The sequence below is a fragment of the Neophocaena asiaeorientalis genome, unplaced genomic scaffold, assembly GCF_003031525.2.
Source record: "Neophocaena asiaeorientalis asiaeorientalis breed wild unplaced genomic scaffold, Neophocaena_asiaeorientalis_V1.1 scaffold496, whole genome shotgun sequence".
In the NCBI taxonomy this organism is placed as follows: domain Eukaryota; kingdom Metazoa; phylum Chordata; class Mammalia; order Artiodactyla; family Phocoenidae; genus Neophocaena; species Neophocaena asiaeorientalis.
In genome coordinates, this window is record NW_020174375.1 from 2,788,765 (window position 1) to 2,814,807 (window position 26,043).

General features: G+C 35.9%; 1 protein-coding gene across 1 annotated transcript in view; it reads right to left on the reverse strand.

The window, feature by feature from the left end:
- The window catches only part of ZFPM2 (zinc finger protein, FOG family member 2), a 360,181-nt gene that overhangs the window by 322,940 nt on the left and 11,198 nt on the right, over positions 1–26,043 (reverse strand). The window contains exon 3 of the mRNA XM_024756326.1: positions 15,269–15,370. Within this exon, the coding sequence (XP_024612094.1) occupies positions 15,269–15,370 (102 nt within the window). The remainder of the gene's footprint in view (positions 1–15,268; positions 15,371–26,043) is intronic.

Here is a 26,043-nt window from a genome sequence, read left to right on the forward strand (position 1 = left end):
GTAAAATCCAGAAAGCTGGGTTAACTAACAACCTCTTCTTTAATTTTAAAATGTGCTAAATTATTCTACTATATACTAATCATGAGCTATTGGCATGAAATGTTAGCCTTAAGTTATATGAGTTTGTAAAATAATTCACTTCCATATTCCAGACAGAAAAACCTATTTTATAGAAAATTAATTTTGCCACATAACTGTAATTATGATTTTTAATGAATAAATAATTTGGGCTTTTCAAAAGTATCTTACTCTTCAAAATCAATTTTTCCCATAATACACATCGATATGTCAAAACTGTGGAGAAAAGGTGTATTATATATGGTCAGTGCTTTTTAAAAATCTCATATTTATTTTCAAATTTAATATAAACTATAAAGATAATCATTAAATTTAATAACTTAAAAGAGTTAAAATATTTTTTTCACAATTAATAAAGGGTGTTCTTCTTCCAGAATAAAGATAAAGGTTCATAAGTAAACTCTAGCTTTTACATTGCTCAGAAAAAGTGTGTGTGTGTGTGTGTGTGTGTGTGTGTGTGTATGTGTGTGTGTGTGTGTCAGTGGTTCAGAGCAGAGACTCTGGAGCCAAGCTGTTTCTGGCCTGATCTCCAGTGCCACTTCCAGGTCACTGCTTTCCTGTGCTTGGACTCTAGGAGTGGGGGAAAAACCTTCCTTCTTCCTTCACCACTTTAAATCCATTTTGAACACCAGTATTTACTAATGATGCTGGCAACTTTTATTACCCAAATCTCTATTGCCTTCTGACCTGAACTCGTGCAACAGGCTATATTGCCTAGTTGTCTAATGTGAGTCCCTATCTCACTCCTAACCACAATTCACCATGTATATTAATGCAGGTGTGTTATATTCCCTCCGCCTGGAGTGCTGGAATGTCTTTACTCTCTTCTCTCCTTCCATCTGTTAAATACTTCCATGCTTACAAAGTAAAGAGGCCTTAAATGGTCTCCCAGAGGAGAGACAGATGCCTCTTTCTCTGGACTTCCTTTATGTTCTCCCATGACTTACATGTCCTCATTCTTCAGCTTGGGGTAAAATTTCTATTAACAAGAAGTTAAGCCTCTCCCTCTTGAGATCTTTTTACTTCATTCCTTCCAAAGTCTCCAAGAACTCCTCAAGAGCCAGCCATACTTCCAAATTCCAAGAGATCATTTAGGCCACTGAAGCCCCTGCTTTGCTCTCTATTCCTTGGTGTCACTATTAAGCACAGGTCCCATACAGGATGGTGGATTCCCCTTCTTTGCTAAGGAAACACCCAAGTGGGCTCAGGTCTTATACAATCTGTCATGGTGTCCCCCCTTAGTCTTTAGGGTTCGGTTCACTTAATTCACATCACATCTCAGATCAGCCATCCTTCCCCAAAGCAGGACCCGAGGCCATGTTAGCTGGACTCACAAGGAGTTCCAGATTTAGGAACAAAGGGTAGGGAAAAATAGCCCTCTCTCTTAAAACCTAAAGCCCTACTGTTGAGTCCTGGCTTCACCCTCCACAAATCTTCTATTTTCCAAGATGTCCTTTCCCTGCCAGCAGATTTTGGTTAAGGCCACCCCAATCGAACCTGTCATTGACAACCTGAATTGTGTCTCTTCCAAGATTTACAGGTTGAAGCCCTAACTCCCAATGCCACTGTATTTGGAGACAGGACCTTTACGGAAGTAATTAAGGTTAAATGAGGACATAAGGGTAAAGCCCTAATCCAATAGGATTGGTGTCCATATAAGAATAGGAAGAGACATCAGGAGTGTGCACATAACAGAGAAAAAACCATGTCCAGACACAGCGGGGAGGTGGCCATCTACAAGCCAGGAAGAGAGGTCTCACCAGAAACCAGCCCTGTGGGCACCTTGATCGTGGGCTTCGAGTCTCCAGAATTATGAGAAAATAAATTTCTGTTGTTTAAGCCGCTGAGTCTGTGGTATTCTGTTACAGCAGCCTGAGGAGACTAATATAAACCACAGTTTGGGGTGGAAGTGGTGGAGTTCGCGTGACTACCACACGGAAAGCCCCACAGGCTTCATGTGCAAATCAGCCCTCCATCTTCCTTCCTTCTCTCAGAGCTGTGAGATCTCCAAGACAGGTAGTATTCATCCCAAAGAGACAAAAGGCTCCCAAATCCAGTTTGAAAAATCTTGGCTCTTATATTTGCACAATTAAGAAAGGCTACTCAAATGACTTCTTTTACAATAAAACACTTTTCACACGTCATTATTTCCAGCTATAGTATTAGAAATTGCAGGCATAATATTTTAAGATGTTATATAATTTATCAGCCTATTTAACAACTATTGCATTAATCATATTACGATAATTATTATTTATATATCCAATGTCCCCCTTTTATTCAATTTTCAGAGTAATGAAAATTATTGAGGAAGATAGTAATTTTCTTGGAAAGCATCTAATTTAAAGAAAAATGGGGGCTTCCTTGGTGGCGCAGTGGTTGAGAATCTGCCTGCCAATGCAGGGGACACAGGTTCGAGCCCTGGTCTGGGAAGATCCCACATGCCGCGGAGCAACTAGGCCCGTGAGCCACAACTACTGAGCCTGCGCATCTGGAGTCTGTGCTCCGCAACAAGAGAGGCCGCAACAGTGAGAGGCACGCGCATCGCGATGAAGAGTGGCCCCCACTTGCCGCAACTAGAGAAAGCCCTCGCACAGAAACTAAGACCCAACACAGCCAAAACATAAATTAATTAATTAATTAAAGAAAAGAAAAATGGGTAGAGGGAACTGAAATAAACACTCTGATGGCAGAAAGTGTCTTCCACTCGTTTCTCTTTTCTTTTGGTGAGCTTGCATTGCTTTTATATAGAAAATATAATTTTAAATACCATAAACTTAAATAATGCATTGTTTACTTAAAATATACACTAAAATAAGTGCTGTCAATCTCAGTCATTTTATATTCCTTGTCTGGTGTATAGGTTACTTAATTCTGTAAAAAAATGCCATGTTTCCATCCTTATTAGAACGTACTCATGTATTTATTCTTTTCGTTTTATTTTACATTGTTAATACAATGCTCAAAGATGAAATAACCTTGATTAATTCATATGAAAAAATGAACAGGAAAAAACCCAAAGAACTTGTTAAAATTCCATTCAATTGGGAAGGCTTGTGACTGTTTTTATTCAGGGCGTCACTTAAAAAGAATGTTATACTCTTGTTAGTATCAAGAGATTCTGCCATGAAAACTCAAAATAAGACATGTGATTCTCTGTGTATTTAACCAAATATAAACTATGTTTAACATCAAATATGTTATTTTCATTACTTTCCTATATATGACAATGTATTCAATAAATTTTCTTTGAAAACACGCAGCACTTTGCAATTTTCTTTCAAGGACACTTAAAATATGGCCCACAGGAATCCTGCCAAGTAGAACTCTGCTGTTAGCAAGAAGCTCACACTTTCCCCCTTGAGCCTTCCTTTCTTATTCCCCACCAAGCTCTCCAAGAGCCTCCAAGAGCTAGCCCTGCTTCCAAACACCAGGCAAGACCAGTAACGCCACTAGATACCCTGCTTTGCTGTTCAATTTCCAGGAAATGGCTAAAATTACAATTAGGTTTCTTAGCTGACCTTTTACCCAACTCTTTAATTGTTGTTTTTAACAGTTTACAGATGTAACTAATCTTCAGCATGGGTACTTTAGTTTCCATTATCTTTCAGAAAACCTCTCCATTCCTCAGGCCCAAGAGTGACAGAAGGATAGTGCCTTCTAGGTAACAGTGGCACAGTCGGGCAGGTTTAACAGGAAAGTGAAAGCTTCTGTACAGGCAAAATGGCAACACGTTTACTACACTTAATATATAATATATATAATTTTGCAAAAAACTAAACATTTCCCACATATCATTAACCATTTAGTGCGTCCGGTGTGTATTTATCACTCTGTCCTTGCGATCACTGAAGAGATTATTATTGCTTGTGTTATCTCTTCAGCATTATGTCTCACCATCAGCAGCAACCCTTCCCTTCTCCCTCTGTGCAAGCTGATCCCTCAGCCATTTTCCCACCACCCCTCCCACTTGGCAGTGGATGACCTTCCTCCCCCTTTGCCACCACCGCACACTGTACATGCCTCTGTAACAGAATCCATAGCAATGTATTTTAATTATCTCATCATTTGTCTGTCTTCTTTGTACTACGAGCTTTTTGAAGGTAGTATGAGTCCAAGTCATCGCTTTATCCTCGGAGTCTGGCACACAGTTATTCTTAACACTTATTCAATAAGTGTTTGAACTAATTAAATTAATTAATTCAATGTGGGTCTGCAAAGGTGCCCGGGAAGAAGTACAAGATCTGGCAAGGATATGCAAATTATATTTATGAGTGAATCAGTTGCTTGCTCCAAGTATCAATCTCAGAAACAGTGTAGGAATTTATTATGAAGGCAAAGATACAACAGTCTCCAAGGTCTAAGTGTACTCCTGAGGTTAAAACGACAACAGAAATAACAATAACACCATAAGAGCTGTTATCAGTTTGAATACAGAAAGAAGGGAAAACATACTTCTAACCCACATCAAATTTATAGTAAATTTTTATGTAATATATTGTTATTAAATTTAGCATTTCAACTACATTCAAGGTAATAAAACTCAAAAAAAAATCCACACACAAACTATTTGGTAAACTAGTTACTGGGATATAAAAGTTGAAACAATAAAATTTAAAAGAAATGAGCAAAATGTATCATGTAAAGCTTGAAAATATGGTAGGGACAGGAAATAAAAATAACTTTGAAATAATTTATAAAAGTTAATGGGTAGCAGATTCAGAATGGCTTAATATGAGACATAAATTTCTTTGGAGGCATAACCCTAAAGTTTGAAAGTTTCTGAGGTAGAAATAAAATGGTAATGAACAATTTTATCAATAAACAGTTTCACAGAAACCCAGGTATGTTTATATTTATTTACCAAGAACATTCAAGAAGAGTTGTTTCCAATAGCTGACTCAATTTGCTTGTCTTTCGCTCGCACTTCAACCTACCACAGTCTGGCAGCTCTGCTACAAGAGCTCCGCTGAAATAGTTCCAGTTAAAATCACTAATATCCACGTGGCACTGAATTCAAGGGAAGTCTTTAAATCTCGGTCTTGACGTCTCAGCAGCATTTAACCCAAGCATGACTCTTTCCTCCTTAAAACTATTACATTCCCCTGGTTCTCCCTATCTTGGCTGTTCCCTCCTTATCAGACGCTCTTGACACTTCTTCCTCTATCCTTCTGCTAGAGATAGGAGTTCTTCAAGCTTCATGTCCAAGACCTCATATGTGTATGTATGTATGTATGTGTATATATATATATATATATATATATATATATATATATTCCCATCTACTCCCATGAATTCCATTGCCACGTATACATTGATGACTCTCCGATTTACGTCTCTATACTAGGCTTTTCTCCAAACTCCCAGCCTATATTACCAATGTTCTACTCAACAGATCCACTTGGATGTCTCACAAAAACTGCAAATAACATACTAAAAATCCAATTCATCTTTCTCCCCAAACATGTCTTTCCTTCAGTTCTCCTTACCTCAGTGAATGGCAACAAAATACATTGAACAAGCCACACACAATGACAACCTCAAATATATCCGGTGCTTCCTATAACCCTCTTTCGCCTCTTGACGAGACTACTACTGTATTTCTATTGTCCTTCTTCTACCCATTCTTCATATTGTAGTCAGAGTAGTTTATCTTTAATGCAATTCTGAGTATGTAGCTTATATGCATAACACGTCTTCACACAGATCTTGAATTTAAATGCAACGACAGTATTTACCAGTTTATTTTACCAGCCTTAGGTCACTCTTTCTATTCTTTCCTATACTGAAAACTGGTATGTAGTGAGGAAAAAATCAAGCATGTGTCCACCTTTTCCTTTATGAACAGTATTCAGGGGTAACTAAATAGTAGATGAGGGAAAGATTTTCAGGAGATAATAATATCAGTTAATAATACAGAAGGAATGATAAAATGCAAAAGTCACCGTTTTGCAAGCCCTAATGATGCAATGGATCCTGGCAATAACCATTAGGTGAAAAGTTGATGGGAAACTTTATAACGGATGGATCAAGTGAAAACACCCGAACCACCTGATACTTTGTAAAATCACAGGTGAGGCAGCGGCCTTGTATGTGCTCAGTGATATGATGCAATAGAAAGCACCCAGCAATGTATATATAGTACTGTTGCCTACAGTATCGAATCTGAATTTCTTCAAGGATCTAGATTCAACTACCAACTTACAAGAAATGTATTTTATCTTGTGTACCCAATCAATATTACCCTTTAAATTATCTAGTAATCTAGTTCCAAATTTGTGGCCCATTAATAGCAAGTGTACATGTCTCTATGTACCTGCTTTTGTTTTCCATAGTTTCAAACCACTTCTACTTCTAGTGTATGTCACTGTGTTGGTCTTGACTTATCCTTCTGAACCCCATTAAGTCCCTTTCTAAATCAGACAAAAGAGAAGCAAATAATTACATGGTTTAGGTTTTCTTTCTTTCAACATCTCAGATCAGGCACATATTTAGGTATCTTTTCCAGGTTTAATGCTGAGTCAAGGAAAACAACGAATGCCAAAAATTCTTGCGCCAAAAGAAGTACCTAAAGCATACTTTCTTATGAAGGAGGTTACAAAGGGGCTAGCAAGGGTTTTTCTTATATCCTACTGACAAGTGTCTTCCTGAAGTGTCCTGTTGAGAAGAATTCTAAGCTGAATTATGGCTCAGGAGGAAAGAGCACAGTAGAAGTCCTATTATTGGACAAAATGGGGTGAGCAGTTCATCAAAATAGCCAAACCATGGAATGATTTTTAAAATAATAATAGAAGCATTATATTTTAACTTATGCTATACAAAAGCACATTTAATAATTAAACATTTGATGTAGGGCCTAGACCTTTTATCAGCCTATGAGCCCACTGTTGGTCCTCCAATTTCATAAACAACATTCAAATGCTTCATCTAAAATTTCTAGTTTGTTTCATTAGAGTGAGGATGTAAAAGCACTTGCAAAGCCATCTAAGGGCAGATTCTTTCAATATGTTTATGATTTTCTCCCTGATTTGCTGCAGTTATTTTATCCATACCTACATTTTTTAGTTATTGCTCTTTATCCAGTCTTTGGAAGGTTTCAATATTGTTGCCCTAGAAACAATGTATTTTTTTTTGCAAATATACGAGTGGTTTAGACAATATTTAAAATCAACTAAAAATTACAGTAAGATATATAGTTGGAAAGCATATAAGGGACTGCCCACATGATTCTTTTCTAGCTCCTGGCCTCTGTACTGGTTTTCTAAGACTGCTGTACCAAAGTACCATAAACTGGGTGGCTTAAATAACATAAATGTATTGTCTCACAATTCTGGAGTCTACAAGTCCAAGATCAGGTTCAGCAGGATTGATTCCTTCTGGGAATCAGAAGGATTCAAGGGAAGGATTTCTGAGAGAATCTGTTCCATACCTCTTACCTAGCTTCTGGTGGTTTCCCAGTAATCTTTGGCCTTCCTTGACTTCTAAGAGCATCATCTCAATCTCCTCCTTCATCTTCACAGTATGTTCTCCCTATGTATGCGGTCTGTCTCCAAATTTCCCCTTCTTATGAGGGTACCAGTCATGTTGGATGAAGGGCCCACCCTAATGAGTATGACCTCGTCTTAACTAGTTACATCTGCAATGACCCTATTTCCAAATAACATCACATTCTGAGGTACTGAAATTTAAGACTTCAGCATACGAGTTGTGAGGGGACCCGACTTAACCCACAACAGCCTCAATCAGTAAGTTTCAGAGAAAGGGTGCAAATTTTAGTTTAATTAAGGGAGCTTCTACTGTAAAAGGTTAATTAATGAATTTTGCCATGGGAACAGCATGTGGGATAGGAAAGTATGTGCTGTCATATATTTTTCTGGGATCATGATGTATTTATAAAACTTGACATTGTATTTTATTTTCCAGCAATCTGTTTGAGGAAAAGGTCACTGCAAAGCAAGGTCCAAAAAAAAAAAAAAAATTAATCTCAATTCATTATTCTTTAGCTTGAATTTATCAATTAAACTTGTGCAAACAAATTAGGTATTTGCAAGTTCTACAAGCCATTATCTAAATATCCTTAATTCCCATTCTTGTACAACTGAAGAGATAATAATAATAATAAATTTGTATATTTTACACAGTTCTTGTAACTCAAAGACATCTATTTCCAAACAATAATCGTAAGTCCTTTGCCTTCAACCTACCTCTTTTTTTGGGTTAGGTTTATGTGTGCCCTAATTCTATATCAGAGTGCAAACTGGAGTAAAGGAATAAGATAAAGAGAACTATTTTTTACTGTGTTTATGTGGCATCCTGTTCTACAAAGAGTAAGGCTTTCATCTTTTAATCCGATATCCACTTAACTACAGTACAGAAGATTTATTTTGACCCCCTCTTGTTTCAGAAGGGGCTCAAAAGTCTGTAGCAATTTTTGACACTTTGTTATAATGTTTTTCTGAACCCCACCACATACACACACACACACACACACACACACACACACACACATACACACACACTCCTCCCCGCCTCATTTTCATATGGACAAAAAGCGTTGGGATAAAATGATGGTTCATTATAGTGGTACAGAGCTCTTATCTTCATCCGGCAAGAGTCATTTCCTTCCAAAGATTGAAATGCAAATGTGAAAATTAATGATAACTGCATTATCTGATAGCAGAGATAATACCAATTCACTGTCAGAGTAATACACAGTCATTCTACGATTTCCTCTGCTTCTCACAATATTCTTCTTACTGTCAGACTATATCTGTGGTTAACTATGTTTCATAGGTTTCTGTTAATTTACTTCAAATGGCATTTCCCAGATCTTATATCTACCACATTTTCCCAATCAAAAAGGAAACGAAATCAGAACTGTAATCTCCAAGCCCTTCTTTGGACCAGTAAAGGGAAAAATACCCTGTATCATTAGTGTGTGCTTCTCTCTCACAGTGGTCTCCCAGCTGCCATTCCACTTTATATAAAACACTCCCCATCTCCTCAGTTTAATTTCAGGCACAGAGCAGAACTAGCCTGATCATCTGCGTGGATCCACAACGCTGAACAGCACCTGAATGAGGTGACTTCTTTATAGATTTCTTGAAACATTTTTAGTCCAGATGCAACAGGTACACACATCTGATTTTATGCTAGACATTTATTCTTGAAAATTTATTTACATTAAAATTTCTTTTACTGAATTATGTTTTAAATCCAGTTGAATAGAACATAGTTAATGTAGCCCTGTGATGATTTCTACATAGCGAAATCATTTTACAAAGTTGATTCACTATACAAATGTGGGCTTATCATCTGTAAGGCATTATAATGGCTTCTAAGGCACAATTGCCAAAATGATGCTAAAAGTAATATTAAGAGCCATTTATTGAGCACTTATGAAGTTTTGATCTCCATGTTTTACATAAAAAATCTCACTAATGAGGTGGTTATCATAATTAGCCCCATTTTATAAATAAGGAAACTGAGCCCTTGGAGAGTTAGTAACTTACCCAAAGTCACACAGTTGATAAGTGGCAGGGCCAATATATAAACAGAAGTACGGCTGGCCTTCTCTACCCATTACCTCAATATAATTTACCTCTGATGGTAAATCAGATTTCCATTTATCAACCTAGGAGGAAGGTGTGCTGTTCCATAGTGTATAACACAAAAATTATTCCTAATTTCATTCTATTAATTCCTTGAATCATCGATACAAGGTCTGATTTTCTACTTCATTTTTACTGAAATGGCCCAAATGCTTTACATATAAATACCAAAATCTATTTAAATAAACGTACATGATTATCTGGAAAAGTTCATGTCAAAGAATCTAAATGACTGCTTGCTCAAAATTTTATATCTGTGCATATTTGTATTAATATACATTATTGGGGGCTACACATACTTATCTGCACAATTTGAGTAACATGATATGTTCCTTTAGTAGAGCTCCTAGAAATGTCAATTAAAGCGGCTATAAGGCTGTTGGTAGACTCATTCAATATTAGACCAGGGAAAACAAATTATTCATTATTCCCATGTGCAAAAAGAAGTAACATGTTTTTAATAACATAAGCCAGAGAGTTGGCATTCCTAGAGTTGACGTTTATGAGATGTGACTTTTAAGGTACTCATTTCATAGTGGTGGATGACGAATTTATAATGATTTAACAGTATTCTCTTCCCTAAGTCTCCTTCTAAATAAATACACAAGTCAGCACTCCAGAATTTGGCGATGGATTGAGGTTCTAAAGATTTTCTTAAAGAGATGTAAGCATTGTTTTCAGAATAAGGACACATTCCAACTGTTGGCCAATGTGAGAGGTCCTAGGGTAAAGGGAGGCCACTAACATCTAGCAAATCCCACACTCACCCCGGCTCTGTGCTAGGTATCATATATATCATCTCTTTCAAGTTTCATCCTCATAACCATGTTTCAAAGTACTTATTATTCTTCCCATTTTGAAGATAAGGAAACTGAGGTCCTGGCTGTTTAATATGCCCAAGGCCACAAGGCCATAAGTGTAAGCATGGCTCTAAAATTTGTGCATTTTCTTCTGTAGTCTAGACCAATTCTCTACTTTCTAGGTTGACATGCTTAATTATTACATCCTACCTAACTACACTACATGAATAATTAAAGAAGGTTAAAGGAGAGAAATGGTATCAAAAAGAGACAGTGTGGACAGCAGTCAGATTGGCCATCATTAAAATGTCTACAAATAACAAACGCTGGAGAGGGTGTGTAGAAAAGAGAACCCTCCTGCACTGTTGGTGGGAATGTAAGTTGGTGCAGCCACTGTGGAAAACAGTATGGAGTTTCCACAAAAAACTAAAAATAGGGTTGCCAAATGATCTGGCAATCCCACTCCTAGACAAAACTATAATTCAAAAAGATACATGCATCCCTATGTTCACAGCAGCACTATTTATAATAGCCAAGACACGGAAACAACCTAAATGTCCATCAACAGATGAATGGATAAAGAAGACATGGTACATATACACAATGGAATACTACTCAGCCCCCCAAAAGAACGAAAAAAATGCCATTTGCAGCATCATGGATGTAACTAGAGATTATCATACTAAGTGAAGTAAGGCAGAAAGAGAAAGACAGATACCATATGATATCACTTATATGTGGAATGTAAAATGTGACACAAATGAACTTATCTATAAAACAGAAACAGACTCACAGACATAAAGAACAGACTTATGGGTTGCCAAGGGGGAGGTGGGGTGGGAGAGGGATGAAATGGGAGGTTGTAGTTAGCAGATGCAAACTATTATATATTGAATGGATAAACAACAAGGTCCTACTGTATAGCACATGGAACTATATTCAATATCCTGTGATAAACCAGAATGGACAAGAATATGAAAAAAGAATGTGTGTGTGTATATATATATATATATACATATATATATATATATATATATAGAGAGAGAGAGAGAGAGAGAGAGATAAAAATCTAGATAGATATAGATAATAGAATCACTTTGCTGCACAGCAGAAATTAACACAACATTGTAAATCAACTATACTTCAATAAAAAAAGAGAGACTGTGGCCAGCATTGTACTACCTCTTTGGACTTCTCCCTAGCACTTTTCACAGTTATTAGTGTACAATGACTATTTCTTAAATAGTTAAATGTATGAGAATATTGGCAAACTGAATTACTGGAGGGCGATAAAAGAAAAAGCATTTACTTAAAAAGAAGACAGAAATGATATAAGTGAGGTATAGGCAAATACAGAGGGAAAGGAAGAACAGTGGATAACAAGTATCATATGAATTAGATTCCAAGCAAAGTAATGTCAAGGTAATTTTCTTAAGAGCAAGAAAGAAGAATCAGACTTGAAAATTGATATGTGAAATACTGAAATAATGAGGTAATGACTTTTACACTGGCCTGAACTTTACTAGCTTACTGTGAGTCTAGCACTCCAGTCAAATGGTGAAAGACTCATAAGAAATTGAAGATTATTCAAACAAGTCACAAATATTTAAACATTAAAGAATTTCATCATTAGAAATGTTTAAAAATGTTAAGACAATTTTCCTAAAGATTGTTTAGGTTCCACCTAATCATAAGAGTTAACAAAGGTACGAGCAATTATTAAATGTGCCTTTTAAATGTATAACAAATAAGGAAAAAAAATTGCTCTGGGGAATCTGCATTTGATAAAAATAGAACACTTCACAGAGGAGTTGATTCATTATCGAACTGAGCTATCAAGAAAAGTTGTGGAGTCGTCTCCAATCAAACTTTAAAAATAAGATAAATCCTGATCTATCTTAAACGATGTTAGCTCTATGCCTCAAATTCTTTAGATAATTTCCTTGTCCTTTGGTTCTGTTCTATTTTTAGAGACAACTCTCTATCTTAGGGTGACTATCAGGACTGGGTGGGAGGACCTTAAAGTTAGGAGACCTTGAAATCACACCTGGCTCATTGCCTCATGTCTTAACCAATAATTTGTGGCTAAATTCAAAACTAGATGCTTGGGCTTCCCTGGTGGCTCAGTGGTTGGGAGTCCGCCTGCCGATGCAGGGAACACGGGTTCGTGCCCCGGTCCGGGAAGATCCCACATGCCGCAGAGCGGCTGGGCCCGTGAGCCATGGCTGCTGAGCCTGCGCCTCCGGAGCCTGTGCTCCGCAACGGGAGAGGCCACAACAGTGAGAGGTCCACGCACCGCAAAAAAAAAACCTAGATGCTCCGTATTATAAAAGTTTACCCTTGTTGTAACAGATGTACTACTGTGCTTTAAAAAATGCAGAAAAGAATTTTTAAAGGTTCTGCTTCAAGTCGCAACAATTTCAAAGCCATAATAATGGTCATTAGCATTTTATGTTCAAGATTTAATTATCACAAAAGCCCTAAGAGGCATTAATATTACTTTCCACATTTTACAAATGAGAATAACAGCACAGAGAGATTAAGCAACTTGCAAAAATTCATCCAGCAAGTAAGCAGCAAATCCAGAATTCGAACCTAAAACTTTAGAATCCAGAGTTCATTTTCTAAGATGCTTGGAAACTGTCACTAAAACCTGAGAAATATCCTCTTCTTAATACAGTTGTAAAATACCAATACTTTTTTTGAATAACAAAAATTTGGGTAAAAATATTGATATAATCACTATTCGTGCGATAGCAAAAATTCAAAAACATCCTGTATACTTTCTCTGACTGAAGGAAAGCAATGAATATTCTACCTTAAAAGATAAATATCCAACAGGTAACCTTTTGTTATGAGTCAACTTCATTAATCAGGGGATGTCAAAATAATAAATCCCCCTTTATTTTGCAAAACACCTGTAGGGAAAAAATGTGTTATCGATTTTACAATATACAAAGGATGAATTTCCTCCAGGCATACCTGCTTATAGGCATACATTTTTTCCTTTAAAGTTTTTATACATTCATTTGTGCTACAGAAAGAGTATATACATTTTCACTGATATCAACTGAATAAAATGTTTACTAAATCAGATGTGTTAAGTAAATTTAACTCAAAAGTGAAAAATCTTATCCTGAATGGACAGCATCATGCTTTATCCTTATGCCTCTCTCTCTCTCTCTCTCTCTCTCTCACTCTCGCTCTCGCTCTCTCACTCTCGCTCTCTCTCTCTTGCTCTCTTTTAGCTAACACATAACTTTATTTCTGGAAAAGCTTCCTGAAAAAGGAAGCACTGGGTATGCAGTATGTGTTTAGAAATTCACCACCCCCTGAATTTGCTAACTTACTCACAAGTCGCTGGGAGCACTGTGGGTCCCAGGTTTGAGCAAAGAGGAAAACCAGCCACCTCCAAGTCTGCCCCTCTGAGTGAATCCAGAATGTACCCTTTGCAAGTAGGCATATCAAAAGGCCATCTAATCTAATTTCAATGTAAAAACTCTTCTACACAGCATATCCGTACTTAATTCTATGAATAAATAACCATACAACATAAAGTTCACCCACTTCTTTAAGTTAAATGTAATCCCCAAGAAAAAATAAATTTTTCCGAAGTTTTTTTTCTTATTTTTTTAATCAAGAGAATTCTTCCCTTCATTAAGACAGAAACATTATGCAATAAGGTGAAAATGCCAGATGTCCACATTTTCTTTCAAACTCTTAAAATGTGGTATATGGTACTTTAATTATAATATGTTTTGATCCCAAATCTTGGGCAACATTATGCTATAGTATACAGAATACAAACATCTGTGTGTATCACGAATAACATTAGAAATGACATCATAATAATCAGATATACTGTATCTTCATTTTTATTTGCGTTATATTTTCCAGCTGCTGGTTTCAGAAAATTACCACTGGAGTTCCTCTCTTCTTCACGCACAGCAGAGAGCAATTTGCAAAGTCATGCAAGGGTGAAAATGTGATTGAAATATAGGGATCTTTCTTAATGAAAAATGTTACTGCTTTGGAAATCATGGCTAAAACTATTTCAAAACTCGCTTATATCCTTAAGCCCTGTGACATAACAGTCTCCATTTATAAATATACCATCAATTGTAAATTAGTTGGCACCAAATATAAAGGTTTTTAGCCACAGAGTTCTTATGAACTGTACATATTTATATAAAATTGTGTTGGTCTTTTGGAGTATTTTAACAGTTTCTGTTTTTCTTGAAATGATTAAATATCAATGAACTTTAAAATCAAATTTAATTTTCATTCATAACAGTAAAAATATTACCAAAACCTTGAATCAAAGTGGGGCATCTGTTAATGTTTTCTAAACACACACTGGGATTCAATCTATGACTTACAACATGACTATACTAAAAGTATTTCTTTGGAGTATTTGTTACTTGTTTGAAGCTTTAAAAGTATGCCCAATTTGAATGTGGATACAGCACAAAGATCTCTGTTCAAAGAAGAAACAAGTAGAATTAACTAAATTCCTACATGAGTATGAAAGAAAACAAAGATGAAAAACTTCAAGCAGTGATAACACTTTGGTTTTTATAGTTTATTTATCAAAGATAAAAATCCTCTTTAAATAATGATATTTATTCAGCCTACCGTGTAACCAACATACACACAAATATTTTTTTTAAATCAAAAGTGAGAGTGTAAGAGTTTTATAATTTAATTAAAATTTAAGAAAAAAAAAGTGAATTCCTCATAGTAGCAACAGATGATTGAATTTTAAATTTTTTGTCCTACCTGGTCCATCCCAGTCGTCTATCTCAACTCCAGGTTGCCCCGGTTTCTCTGACTGTGTGTCCCCATCTGATTCTGCTGTCTCCTGGACTCCTTCATCATCACCTAGAAAATACCAACACGCAAAGAGGAAGGGACATGATTAAAGCCCTCTATTTGAAATTCAAATCCTCCTAGAGGGATGTCCATAGCATATGTCTAATTACATATTTGTTACAAATATTGTCATTATATTGACATAGGTCTACAATTAATCATTTTGATAACTACTGTGGCTTTATAATAAAGAAAATCAACATTTGTCATAAATAAATAAACTGCTATAAACATTAAAAACATCTCCATAAAATTTTTCATTTGGAATTATTAATGTTAACAGAAGAAGAAAATAAAAAGCAGTATGTAATTATTGTAGTGCTTTCAATACAGAAAACCGTAACATGCTTATTTTCAAATTACATTTTTATAAAGGCAATATGCAGCAGAAAAGAAATACCATAGGAAAAGGCATATTTATGTTTGGGTTGAATTTAGGTTATTTTGAAGAAGACTTTCTTTTTCCCCAGCATTAAGCGTGCTAAAACTTGTTTGTATTTATTTTTTAAATGGGTATAAAAAGGTCATAATTGAATTACTGTCATATAAGATGAGCCAGTGACACAAGTCTTCACAATGCAAGAAGCTATAAACCTATACTTGTTCTTGAAGAAGCATAGCTAGTTTGCACAAAATCATGCCTTCATTTTCACATAAGAAAAACAATGTAATATATTTTGAGCAAAAGTATATTTATGGCAAAGAAGGAGAAATATCTTAACATGCAATCACATTTTAAAAGTTAAGAGTCTAATTTGTAGGTACCTTCATTTTAAGTGATAATGTAACAAGGTACTGCTGCTTTTTAAAGGAAAGTAATTGACTTTAATGCAGTGCACACAAATATATTAATCATTCCTACTTATAAAAGATAACAGAAATCAGAAAACAGAATGACAAGAAAATGTGATGACAGAAATGAAAAGAATGCATACTAAAAACAGGGCAACTAAACCTTTAATCTAACAACGCTAAATTTTTAAAGTTAAATCGCTTGCACTCTAAAGTATTTAATAACTATTTTCCACACAGTTGTTAAATCTCTAATAGTACTTAAATCTTTATATTATTATACAAAAAATACATTGAATTCTTAAAATCTTTCAAAGTAACCTAGAAAATACAAAATTTTCAGGAAACAATTACTACAATGACATTAGTGTGATGTTGATATGAGTTCTGAAGTTTAAACTTCATAAATTTTACATTCATTTCTATATATAGCTTCACAAAATGAATCACTTTAAAAAGTGGAATAAAAGTAAAGAGAGAGAATGTAGAAACCCAGTGACAGCTCTGTTGAACTTAGTTTCCTTCACGGAGGAGTACTGGCTCCTACACATACCCCACAGCACCGAACCCCATGTCTGGAATTGGAGGCTCTTTGAAAATTGAGTTATCTCTTCCTTTCTGGATTATCAAAATGAACAGCAATGAAATTCTCTCCAGAAAATGTTTATTAAGCATTTACCAGGTTTAAGGGACTGTAGTAGGTATAGTAGCATATATATGGAAAAATACCTTTTTGAGAGTAGTATAAAACTCATTAAAGAGAGTTCACAAATAACGAGAATGCAAGACAAGGTCCAAGAACCATAAGAAAGGTACAAAGGCTCAGTAATAAGATAAGAGTTTGAATCTTCTGTGCTCCTTTTTTGTAGGTCACATAGAACACAGACGCATGAACCAGTTATCTTCGGAGATCAGGGTTAAGAGATCTCTCACTTTTCAGATACAGATAGGGCTAGTTCTTAGCCTGCACACACGAGTGGGCTCTATGGCCTTGCAGTATATTGAAAGAATACAAGAAACTTGAAAACTTTCTCACCAACTGAGCCAATGTTACTTAATACAATATCAGTGTACCACCTAACCTTCTTGAGTGCTACTAGGGATGTCTGACCCTTTTAGAGTAATATATACTGACTTTACCAACACTTTATTTTTCCTGGGGACTAGAATCCACACTAGAATCTACCACATAGATGAGTGACCTTTTGCTTGCATTTCCACAGACTGAATGAAGGTTTAACTCTAGGCACGAATGCAGGGGAGTTTACAAAGGAAAATGCATGGGGAGTTTACAAAGGAAAGAGAGTAGAAAGAAAAGAGTACAGCATGGGACCTATAATTTTTAAACAACATCCATTCCTTCCAAGCACTTTTCTTGTGTCTTGTGAGTCTTGAAACATAGGGATGTGAGCATCAGAGAGGATGCTGGAGACCATCTAACCCAAATTAGACAAAATTTACCAACCAGGAAATTGATGCACCGATAGGGTCAGTAACTTATCTAGGGTCTTATAGTTAACAACGTTTATTTCTACATAAGGCATCTCCCCCAAGCCTTTTCATGCTTCAGCAATAAATGCCTCCCAGTCATTCCAGGGGTTACAGACTGCTTTAGGCGGCTCTCCTTTCCCTAACAAGCAAAAGAGTAGGCATATGAGGGAGCATGGAGAGGCACCATAGAGACCACCAAAATCAGCAGTTTGTACAAGGTTAGGAATTAAATTTGAGTCTCCTGTCAGTTAGCATTCTTTCCAAAACATCCTTTCTTGCTTCCCCTCTCTACCCCACCAGTTGAAGAGAGAACCAACCACGCACACCTGAAACAGTTGAATAATAGTCACGGAGCAATGCATAAACAAGCAAGCATGAGACAATGCTGTTAAAAAATCACACATCCAAGGGCCCAGAGAACAGAGAGTAAAATTCTGGCCAGAACTACTTGGAGAAGTTAAGTTTCATATTCAGGTATTAATTGTATCATCCTATGTTCGCACAGAGAGGTAAATCTTCCTGACCTTTACTATTACATTTTAATTTGCTGGAAATACACTGTACCATGCACAATTCAAACAATAATTAACACTTACAAGGCATATTTTTGAAGATACAATGAAATATATGAAAAAGAAAAAAATACTTTCTCTTAAGGACCGTATAATCTAGTTAAGGAGACAGCCCACATGCATAAGAGAGGTAACCACTGATAAAACAATCAGGAGTGTCCATGAATAATTCCGAATGAGATCACATAAGATATGGAAATTCAGAGACCAAAAGCATAAAATGACATTGACCATGGAGAACCTTATAATTATTTTTGGAGTTCTACCTTCATATTGAAGACAGGGAGAAGCATTAGAGGTAGTACAGTGGGGAACTGATGAGATCATGTGACACAAATAAAGGAATGAACATATATTTATTGAGTTTCTATGAACATACCTTGCCAGACCTCTGGTCTTTGAGTTTTCCCTCACTCAATCCATAACAACACTCTGACTCACGTCTCAGACATTCGTCACCCCAATTTTCACGAGACTAGAATTAAGTCTACTCTAAAATATTTTCTTAGGCAAATTACACATTTGGAAGGAAAAGTATTCAGAAATACAGTGAGAAACAAGTGCGTCTGGAAGAATACACCGCAAAGTAATCAAAACACGTAGAAGTTAGAAGAATTTACTTACATCTATGAATGTCTGTCTTTATTGAATGGAAGTGATATAAAGCATCCTTTATTAACTGATTAAAATACTACTTTTGAGTTCCTGGGCACTAGGAATACAAAACAAAGATGGTTCCTTCTCTCATAAAACTTATAGATTAGGACAGAGACCAATCAATGGACTGGAACCCCATGTGACGAATGCTTTCATGGGAGCAGTCCATGATGTGACACGAGCATACAGGCATGACACTTAATGAAAACTTGGTGTCATGGAAGCTTTCTGGAGGAAGAAGCCAATAAAATACCTGAAATTTTGGAAGCATAATCTCAGATGAATCTGAACTCCGTAGGTTTAATGTTCTCAGCCTCCATAATTGAAAACCATTTTTCAGATTAAAAATGAGAACCATCTCCCCAAAGGAAAAGATTACAGTAATTAAGTTACTGCACAGGAAGAATGACAACTTGAAGGTGGTGAAAGTAAAGACATTTCAATGGTGCAAGAACAAGATCCAGACAAAGTTTTAAGATGCCAAGAAGAAATAGTTCAAGAAATACTCCTGCTATTTGACAGTTAACTGAATGAAGTCCCTTCCTTCATTTAGTATGGGACAAATTTACCCATGATCATTTTCATCCAGTAACCACTAGGAAAAGAAAACGGCAGGATGACGACAAATCCCAGCAGATGTTTGACGCACACGGAAATGTAGTAAATTACTCAAACTGAACTAGTAATTTCATATAATAAAATACCTTCATTAAATGTCACTTAACGGCCAAACCAGAACTGTACAGCTTAGATTTCAACTTGTGCCAGCATCTGGAGCAATACTCAGTATTGATAAACCTGATTCATGCAGCACATATAATTAGAAAACTACTGAAAATAAATATTGCAGAGTACTGAGTTAAAGGAGCACCGTAAAGATAGTTGATTGTACACGATTAACTGCTCTCAAGAAATTACATTTTGCAACTATTTTAAACCATTTATGAAACTGCATAGATGTGCAATATATATCGCATTAATAAAAATAAATCCTGAGAGAGAAGAATAAAGTCGTTGGCTGATTAAACTGTGTTTTCTTAAAGAAAGAAAGCAAAAAAGGGAAAGATGCCCAAAAGCATAAGAACGTCATATGAAATGATATACTTGGGTGTAGAAAACAAAACGGGTCAGAATTGAATTCATATTCATCTCAGCGTCTGCTACGTGCCAAATACTGAAATCAGAAAGATGAATAAAGCAGACAGCATGTCACAAAGCTCAGATTCTACCGTAAACCTAAACATGGCTATCATTTCTTGAGCACCACTCAGCGCTAGCTAAGTGCTTCTCGAACATCACATTAACGACTCTGCCATGCATTATTATCCCTATATTTCAGAAGAGTAAACCAATAGGCAGATATGTGAGAAGATGCCTAAGCACATTGCTAGTAAGGGGCAGAGCCCAGAACTGATTCCAAGTCAGTCCAACTCCAAAGACCGTACTCCAAACCCATTAGAATATGATAGTCGAAGTCTACTGGATGTCAAACAATAAAGACAGCAGGATGGGATCAGATAGCTGCTTTTTCCTCATCATATATAAACCTTGTTTCTTCATTATTTTTTTTAGGTGTACTATTTTACTCGGAACTTGGTAAAATCAAACTACATACAGATGCTTAATCAATAAGCATTGCTCACTGTGCAGTTAGAAAATTAGATTTTGGTTTCATTCTTTTAAACGTAACCTATTGCAATATCATTACAGTTACTAATTAATTGCTTTCAGAACTATTTCATAACTAAAATATGTCACGTTTTTCAACTTCCAGACCCTTCATCATCTAAGTTTATTTCAGGAAACTAGCTTTCATTTTTATGGTAATGTTTTCACCTAATTCATTTTTAATCTTTTTACTAATGAAAAATGAAATGATTAAAAAATAACTTAATCGAATATGAAATCTCCAAATTACTGTTAAGAAACAGCATTTTCCCCTTACAATAGAGACTTGCTTCTTTCCTATCAATATATTTATTCTCATGGAAAATTCATAAATAGAACTTTATTTTGATATTAACCCAACTCCAGCCTCTTCTTGATTTGAATGGAAATGACTTCATTGACCATCTTCTTTTTAAACTTCTATCCATTTTTGATTCTTATATGTTTGAAATCAGCACTCTAGAGTAGCTTATGAAAAATGGCATGAATAATTAATACCTAAGATAATAATGACAAGTTTGTTCAGATACTGCTTCAAAAGCTTTGTTGGTAGGAAGAGGAAAGGAAGAGAGAAAGGATGCTAGGTAGAGAATTACAGAAACACCTATGAATGCATTTGACATGCATTCATTTATTGGCTAAATCCTTTATTCACATACTTCACATATATAAATAGAAATTTCAGTGTATTTTTAGCAAAGCACAAACACATCTAATGGGATAACCACTATATATATCCAGAGACCAATTCATAAAATGATGAAATGGAATAAATGTCAAGTGGTAACAAAATCTATAATATTTCTAAAATTATGGCTATGGAGTTAATGGTTTTCCATTGCAAGATTAAACTCTTTTGTTGCTCTTTTAAAAGATATCATACATATTTTGTGGGCCCTTCCATTTTTCTTAGTCTAGTTTTCAGAATCAATGAAAGCCCTATAGGAGGAAATTGAAGGTGTTATTGAGCACTAGAATACACAGCACAGATGACTTGGGGAAATGCACTAAAACATAGTCTTTGGAACACATGAAACAGAATCTTTTAATTCCATATTAGGTATTGTTGGCAAGGTGGTAAAAGCAGTGGCTCTACTTGCAAGGCAAAAATCATTTCAAAAACACAAATCAATATCTTTTCACTGAAAGTTAGATACTCCTGTAGAAATTAAAGATTTGCCACATCCCGAGGCAGTCACTTTTCCAGCACAAAACAGCAGCAGTGTTTGAAAGCAGTCATGCAAGCCAACAGCCTTTCTCAATCCTGCTCTTTTAATCCATGTAGTTCCTATCAATATTAACCTCTTATAGAAATTCCTGTACAATATAACTATTGAACTTTCTTGACTAGGAGTGTTACTGTAGCTGTTAGCCATCCCTATAATGTATTTTGCAATCAGCTAAATCATCAAAGTATTTTTTAACAATGAACAGTTCAGAAGTGACAGATCTACTTTCTTGTTCACAACTGCTTATCAGAGAATAGATATCACATATGTTTGCCAGGTGCTTCCTATAGTTAGGGTACCTTCACAGAAGCCGCTCATGAAAGATAAGGTCATAAAAGAGATGAAAAATGTGTGAGCTTCATACACTTATGGTTTTATCATCAGACAAGATAGCTTTGGTTAAAGGACTGTAACAGTCAAAAACAGAAAACTGCCGTTCGTATTGAAGGGTGAGGGCATTTAAGTTTAAGATTCAGTTTGTGTTTGCTCTTCCTAATAGCCTCACAATATTGTTTGGCTTAAAACAATTGTTTGGTTATAGCTTATCCAAACAAAGGTGCCAGGTTAAATTAACTCTGCATTGCCAAATTACAGACACAGTTTATCTCCAGAGACAAAAAACAAAAAACATGCAATTGTTACCCTTTTTTGCTAATACCTAAAAGAAAATCTAAATATTTCGACCATTTGAAAAGAATACGTTCATTATTCTGTGGATTCCCATAATCATGTCTAACTAAAGTTTCCCTCGACTTACTATAAATGTATAAGAAAATGTAGGATTTTGCCATGTTCTGGAAAGTTAATAGTCAGTACACAAACATTTCTTTAAATGCATGTGATTTCCTTGTAACTTATATAATAGCCTTTTTCATACCTCAGAGTATGAATTGAACAGATAAAAATATAGAATCCACATTTGTTTGATTATAAACTTTCAGACCCCAGATCAGGAAACAATCCTGAAATATTTGATGACAGTGGTCCTGGGCTAAGTCTGTTATTTTGAAAAGGAAACTCAATCTGTACAGTCAATGCATAACTACTGTAATTTGTGGCATTTTATTATAGTTAATAAGGGAAAATTATTGAAAATACTAACGTTTATGGTAACTGTATCAGATAAAAGTCACATTGAAAGTATTGACAACTTAGGAAGAACAGTGATTTATAAATTCTTTCTACAGTCCTGAGCATTTATTCCTGATGTCAGTATCGGCCTCTACGTGAAAAGTATTTTTCTCAAAGTTTAAGTTCGTTTGAGATTCGGAACATAAGGGAAATTTCCACATGAGATAAAATAAGGCAAATTCTCAGCAGTGTATCTATCATTCAAGAACTTTCACTCCTCGTTATTTCTCACAATGAGCACTTGAAAGAGTCAGATATATAAGGAAAATGTTTCTAAAATACATATTTCAAAGTTTGTATTTAAATAATTTTTATCTTCTCTTCCCCAGCTACCCCTTCCCAAACCAAAACAAACAAACAAGAGAACCTCACTGTGACTAAAAAGAAAATTCACTGCAACTACTATATTCCACTCAGAGGAGGATTCTACAAAATTAAGGCACGTCTGGCTCCAAAGAGGAGACAAAGTAATGCCTGTTGGTCTGTAAATGACAATACTCTGAACTGTAATTGACCTATTCACAGATCTGTTGTTCTGCCATCAGGAAACCACTAGCTTTCAGTTTTCTGGACTCAGTCTTCAAGCTTCAAATCCAGCATTCCCTTTAGGAAATCATCACCACCACCATCATCATCATTATCACCATCATCATCATCAACAATAACAAAAAGTAAAGCCAAACCTTACAATCTCTGAAATTGTCTCCCCAACAAGCCAACCTCGTCTACACAGAAAGATCAAACCAATTAGAGAAAGTTATGATCTTTGAATATTGCTTTTCATATAACCTAACTGTTTATTCTTTCCTGTTTAACAATTCATTCCAGAGACCTTCTCCTTTCTCATAACCCATTTAAGAATATGAGTCATAAGCAATCACTCATTACCATAGCGCTCCATCACCACAATACAATTTACTCATTATAAATAGACTTTATTCAAGCCACACATCCAAAAAGCCAAGGCCAGTGGAGAAGGCATATTGTGGGACAGCAGCTAACAAAGACTTTGGTCTATATCTGAACGCCCTTTTTCCAACACTAGTTCAAATACCCTAATGATGATAAATGACTCTCAGAGCTCACAAATAGGGGATAACATTTATTTCTTCTGATAAACCCTGTTTTTTCTACTGCTTGACCATTGGAATTACATATATCTTACTCTTTCATTTTCTCTCTCTACTGTGGTTTATGGGAAGCTCAGATTTGCCTGTAACGCTTCAGCTTTCAAAGTATTTATCTTCCTGTCTTATGCTTCCTCTCATTATTTCCTGTCCTTCACCCTATGATCATCGTCCTTCCTGATCTCTCTGGCTCATACATCTCTCTCCTGGGTCAACACCTACCACAGTCCCACCACAATCTGCATGCTCACTAGTCTCTTGCTGTTCCCTCTGTCTGGAACCCTACTACTTCTTTCTACCTAATTAATTCAGCATTAGATACCAACTCAAGTGTCACATTCTTAAGAACGCTTTGACCTTCCTCACTCTTTCAAACTGCCCTGTACCACTTGTGTGATTATTTTATTAATGTCTGTCTCCTCACTATAAGGTAAATTCCAAAATAGCCAGGACCTTCACTGTATTTACTCACGTGGTAATCACAGCATGTCCCATAATGTCTGATATAGTAGGTGTTCAATAAATATTTATTGGATTGCAAAAACATGCATGTGGCATGGACTGACTGCCACAATGCTTTCAGTCATTCATTACCCCAATAATCAAGCAAAGATGAATAAAAACAATGCCCTTTGCAAAACTGAAAACCCTCCATAGTAACAGAACTTAGAGGTGAGCGTGTGACCATCTAATAATAAAGACCACATTTCCCAGCCTCCCTTTTCTTGAGGTGGACCACTCCTTACGACTAAGTTCTGGACAATGGATTGTAAATGGGAGAGTCCTGGGGCAGCTTCCAGGAACCTATTCTTACAGCTGAATCTAATCCTAATGAAGTTTTTCATATCTGTGGGGGGAAGAAAAGAAGTATTGTAGGTTACGTCAGCCCTGTCCAAACTCGGATCCATACCCCCGCTTCCACCACCAGGGATAGTCCCAGAATGTTATCAAGAGACCCATTCAAACTCTTCTTACCACAAGGTCTTCCCATAGCACCTCCTCCCTCAGGGCCAGCAAGAGATCCCTGGCTGCTGGTAACACAGGAAAAACAGAGATAGCATCCACGGCATCACCTAGATTTTCAGACGTGTGGGAGAATGTTTTCCCCTCTCTGCTTTAATTTTTAACATAGTGCTTTCATGAGTATTTATACTCTCTTTAGGCTCAGGGCAACTTATCCTAGAATGATAACAGATTTGAAATTCAGATATCTACTATAAATGCCAAAACATTTTAGGAATCTTATTCAAGGTTTTCCAAAAATTAGGAAGTTGAAACCAAACAACATTCTTGATCATTGCTGTCTCCTATGAGATCATCCATATTTAATGAAGGTACTAACAGAGGTCGATTCAGGCCTTGTGGGGCCTGAAGTTTATTCAGTTTGAGAGGCCTCTTCTTAAAAGAAGAGTGTAAAGTTATAATTACAAAATTAGGTGCAGGGCCTTGGAAGGAGTCTGTGCAAATGAGGAGTTCTGAAGCTACACTACACTATACTACATCAAACTAACTAAATAATTGATAAATTTAAAAGGTGAATGAGTAGATTTAATATTTTTGGCAATGATAAGTGTGAAGATAAGGTACGCATTTTACATAAACTTTCAAAATTCATTCCATTTACTAATTATTTGATTTTTTTAGTGCCACTTTAAAAGTTCCCCGAGATAAACTGCCAGTATTATGGAGAAAACATCCTTCTTTTCTAAATTGGGTTTTCCTTAGGATATTAGCTATTTTCCCCGTTCTTTCTTATTATCAGTGTCACTCTACATGATTGTAGAATTGCTTCTTGCTGAGTTACTGTATTGTGGTATTCCCTTTTAGTAGTCAGTCACTGGGACAGGATGTAGGAGCATAGGACACAGGCTTAAATGAGGCAGACACATGCTGGTGAGTAGTTTCCATACTGGAATGATGCACATTACCATAAGGAAGCTTGAGAATGAATACACCGCTTCTTTAATCAGCCCAAACTTAACATTTCCTCCACTCCATATATATATATATATATA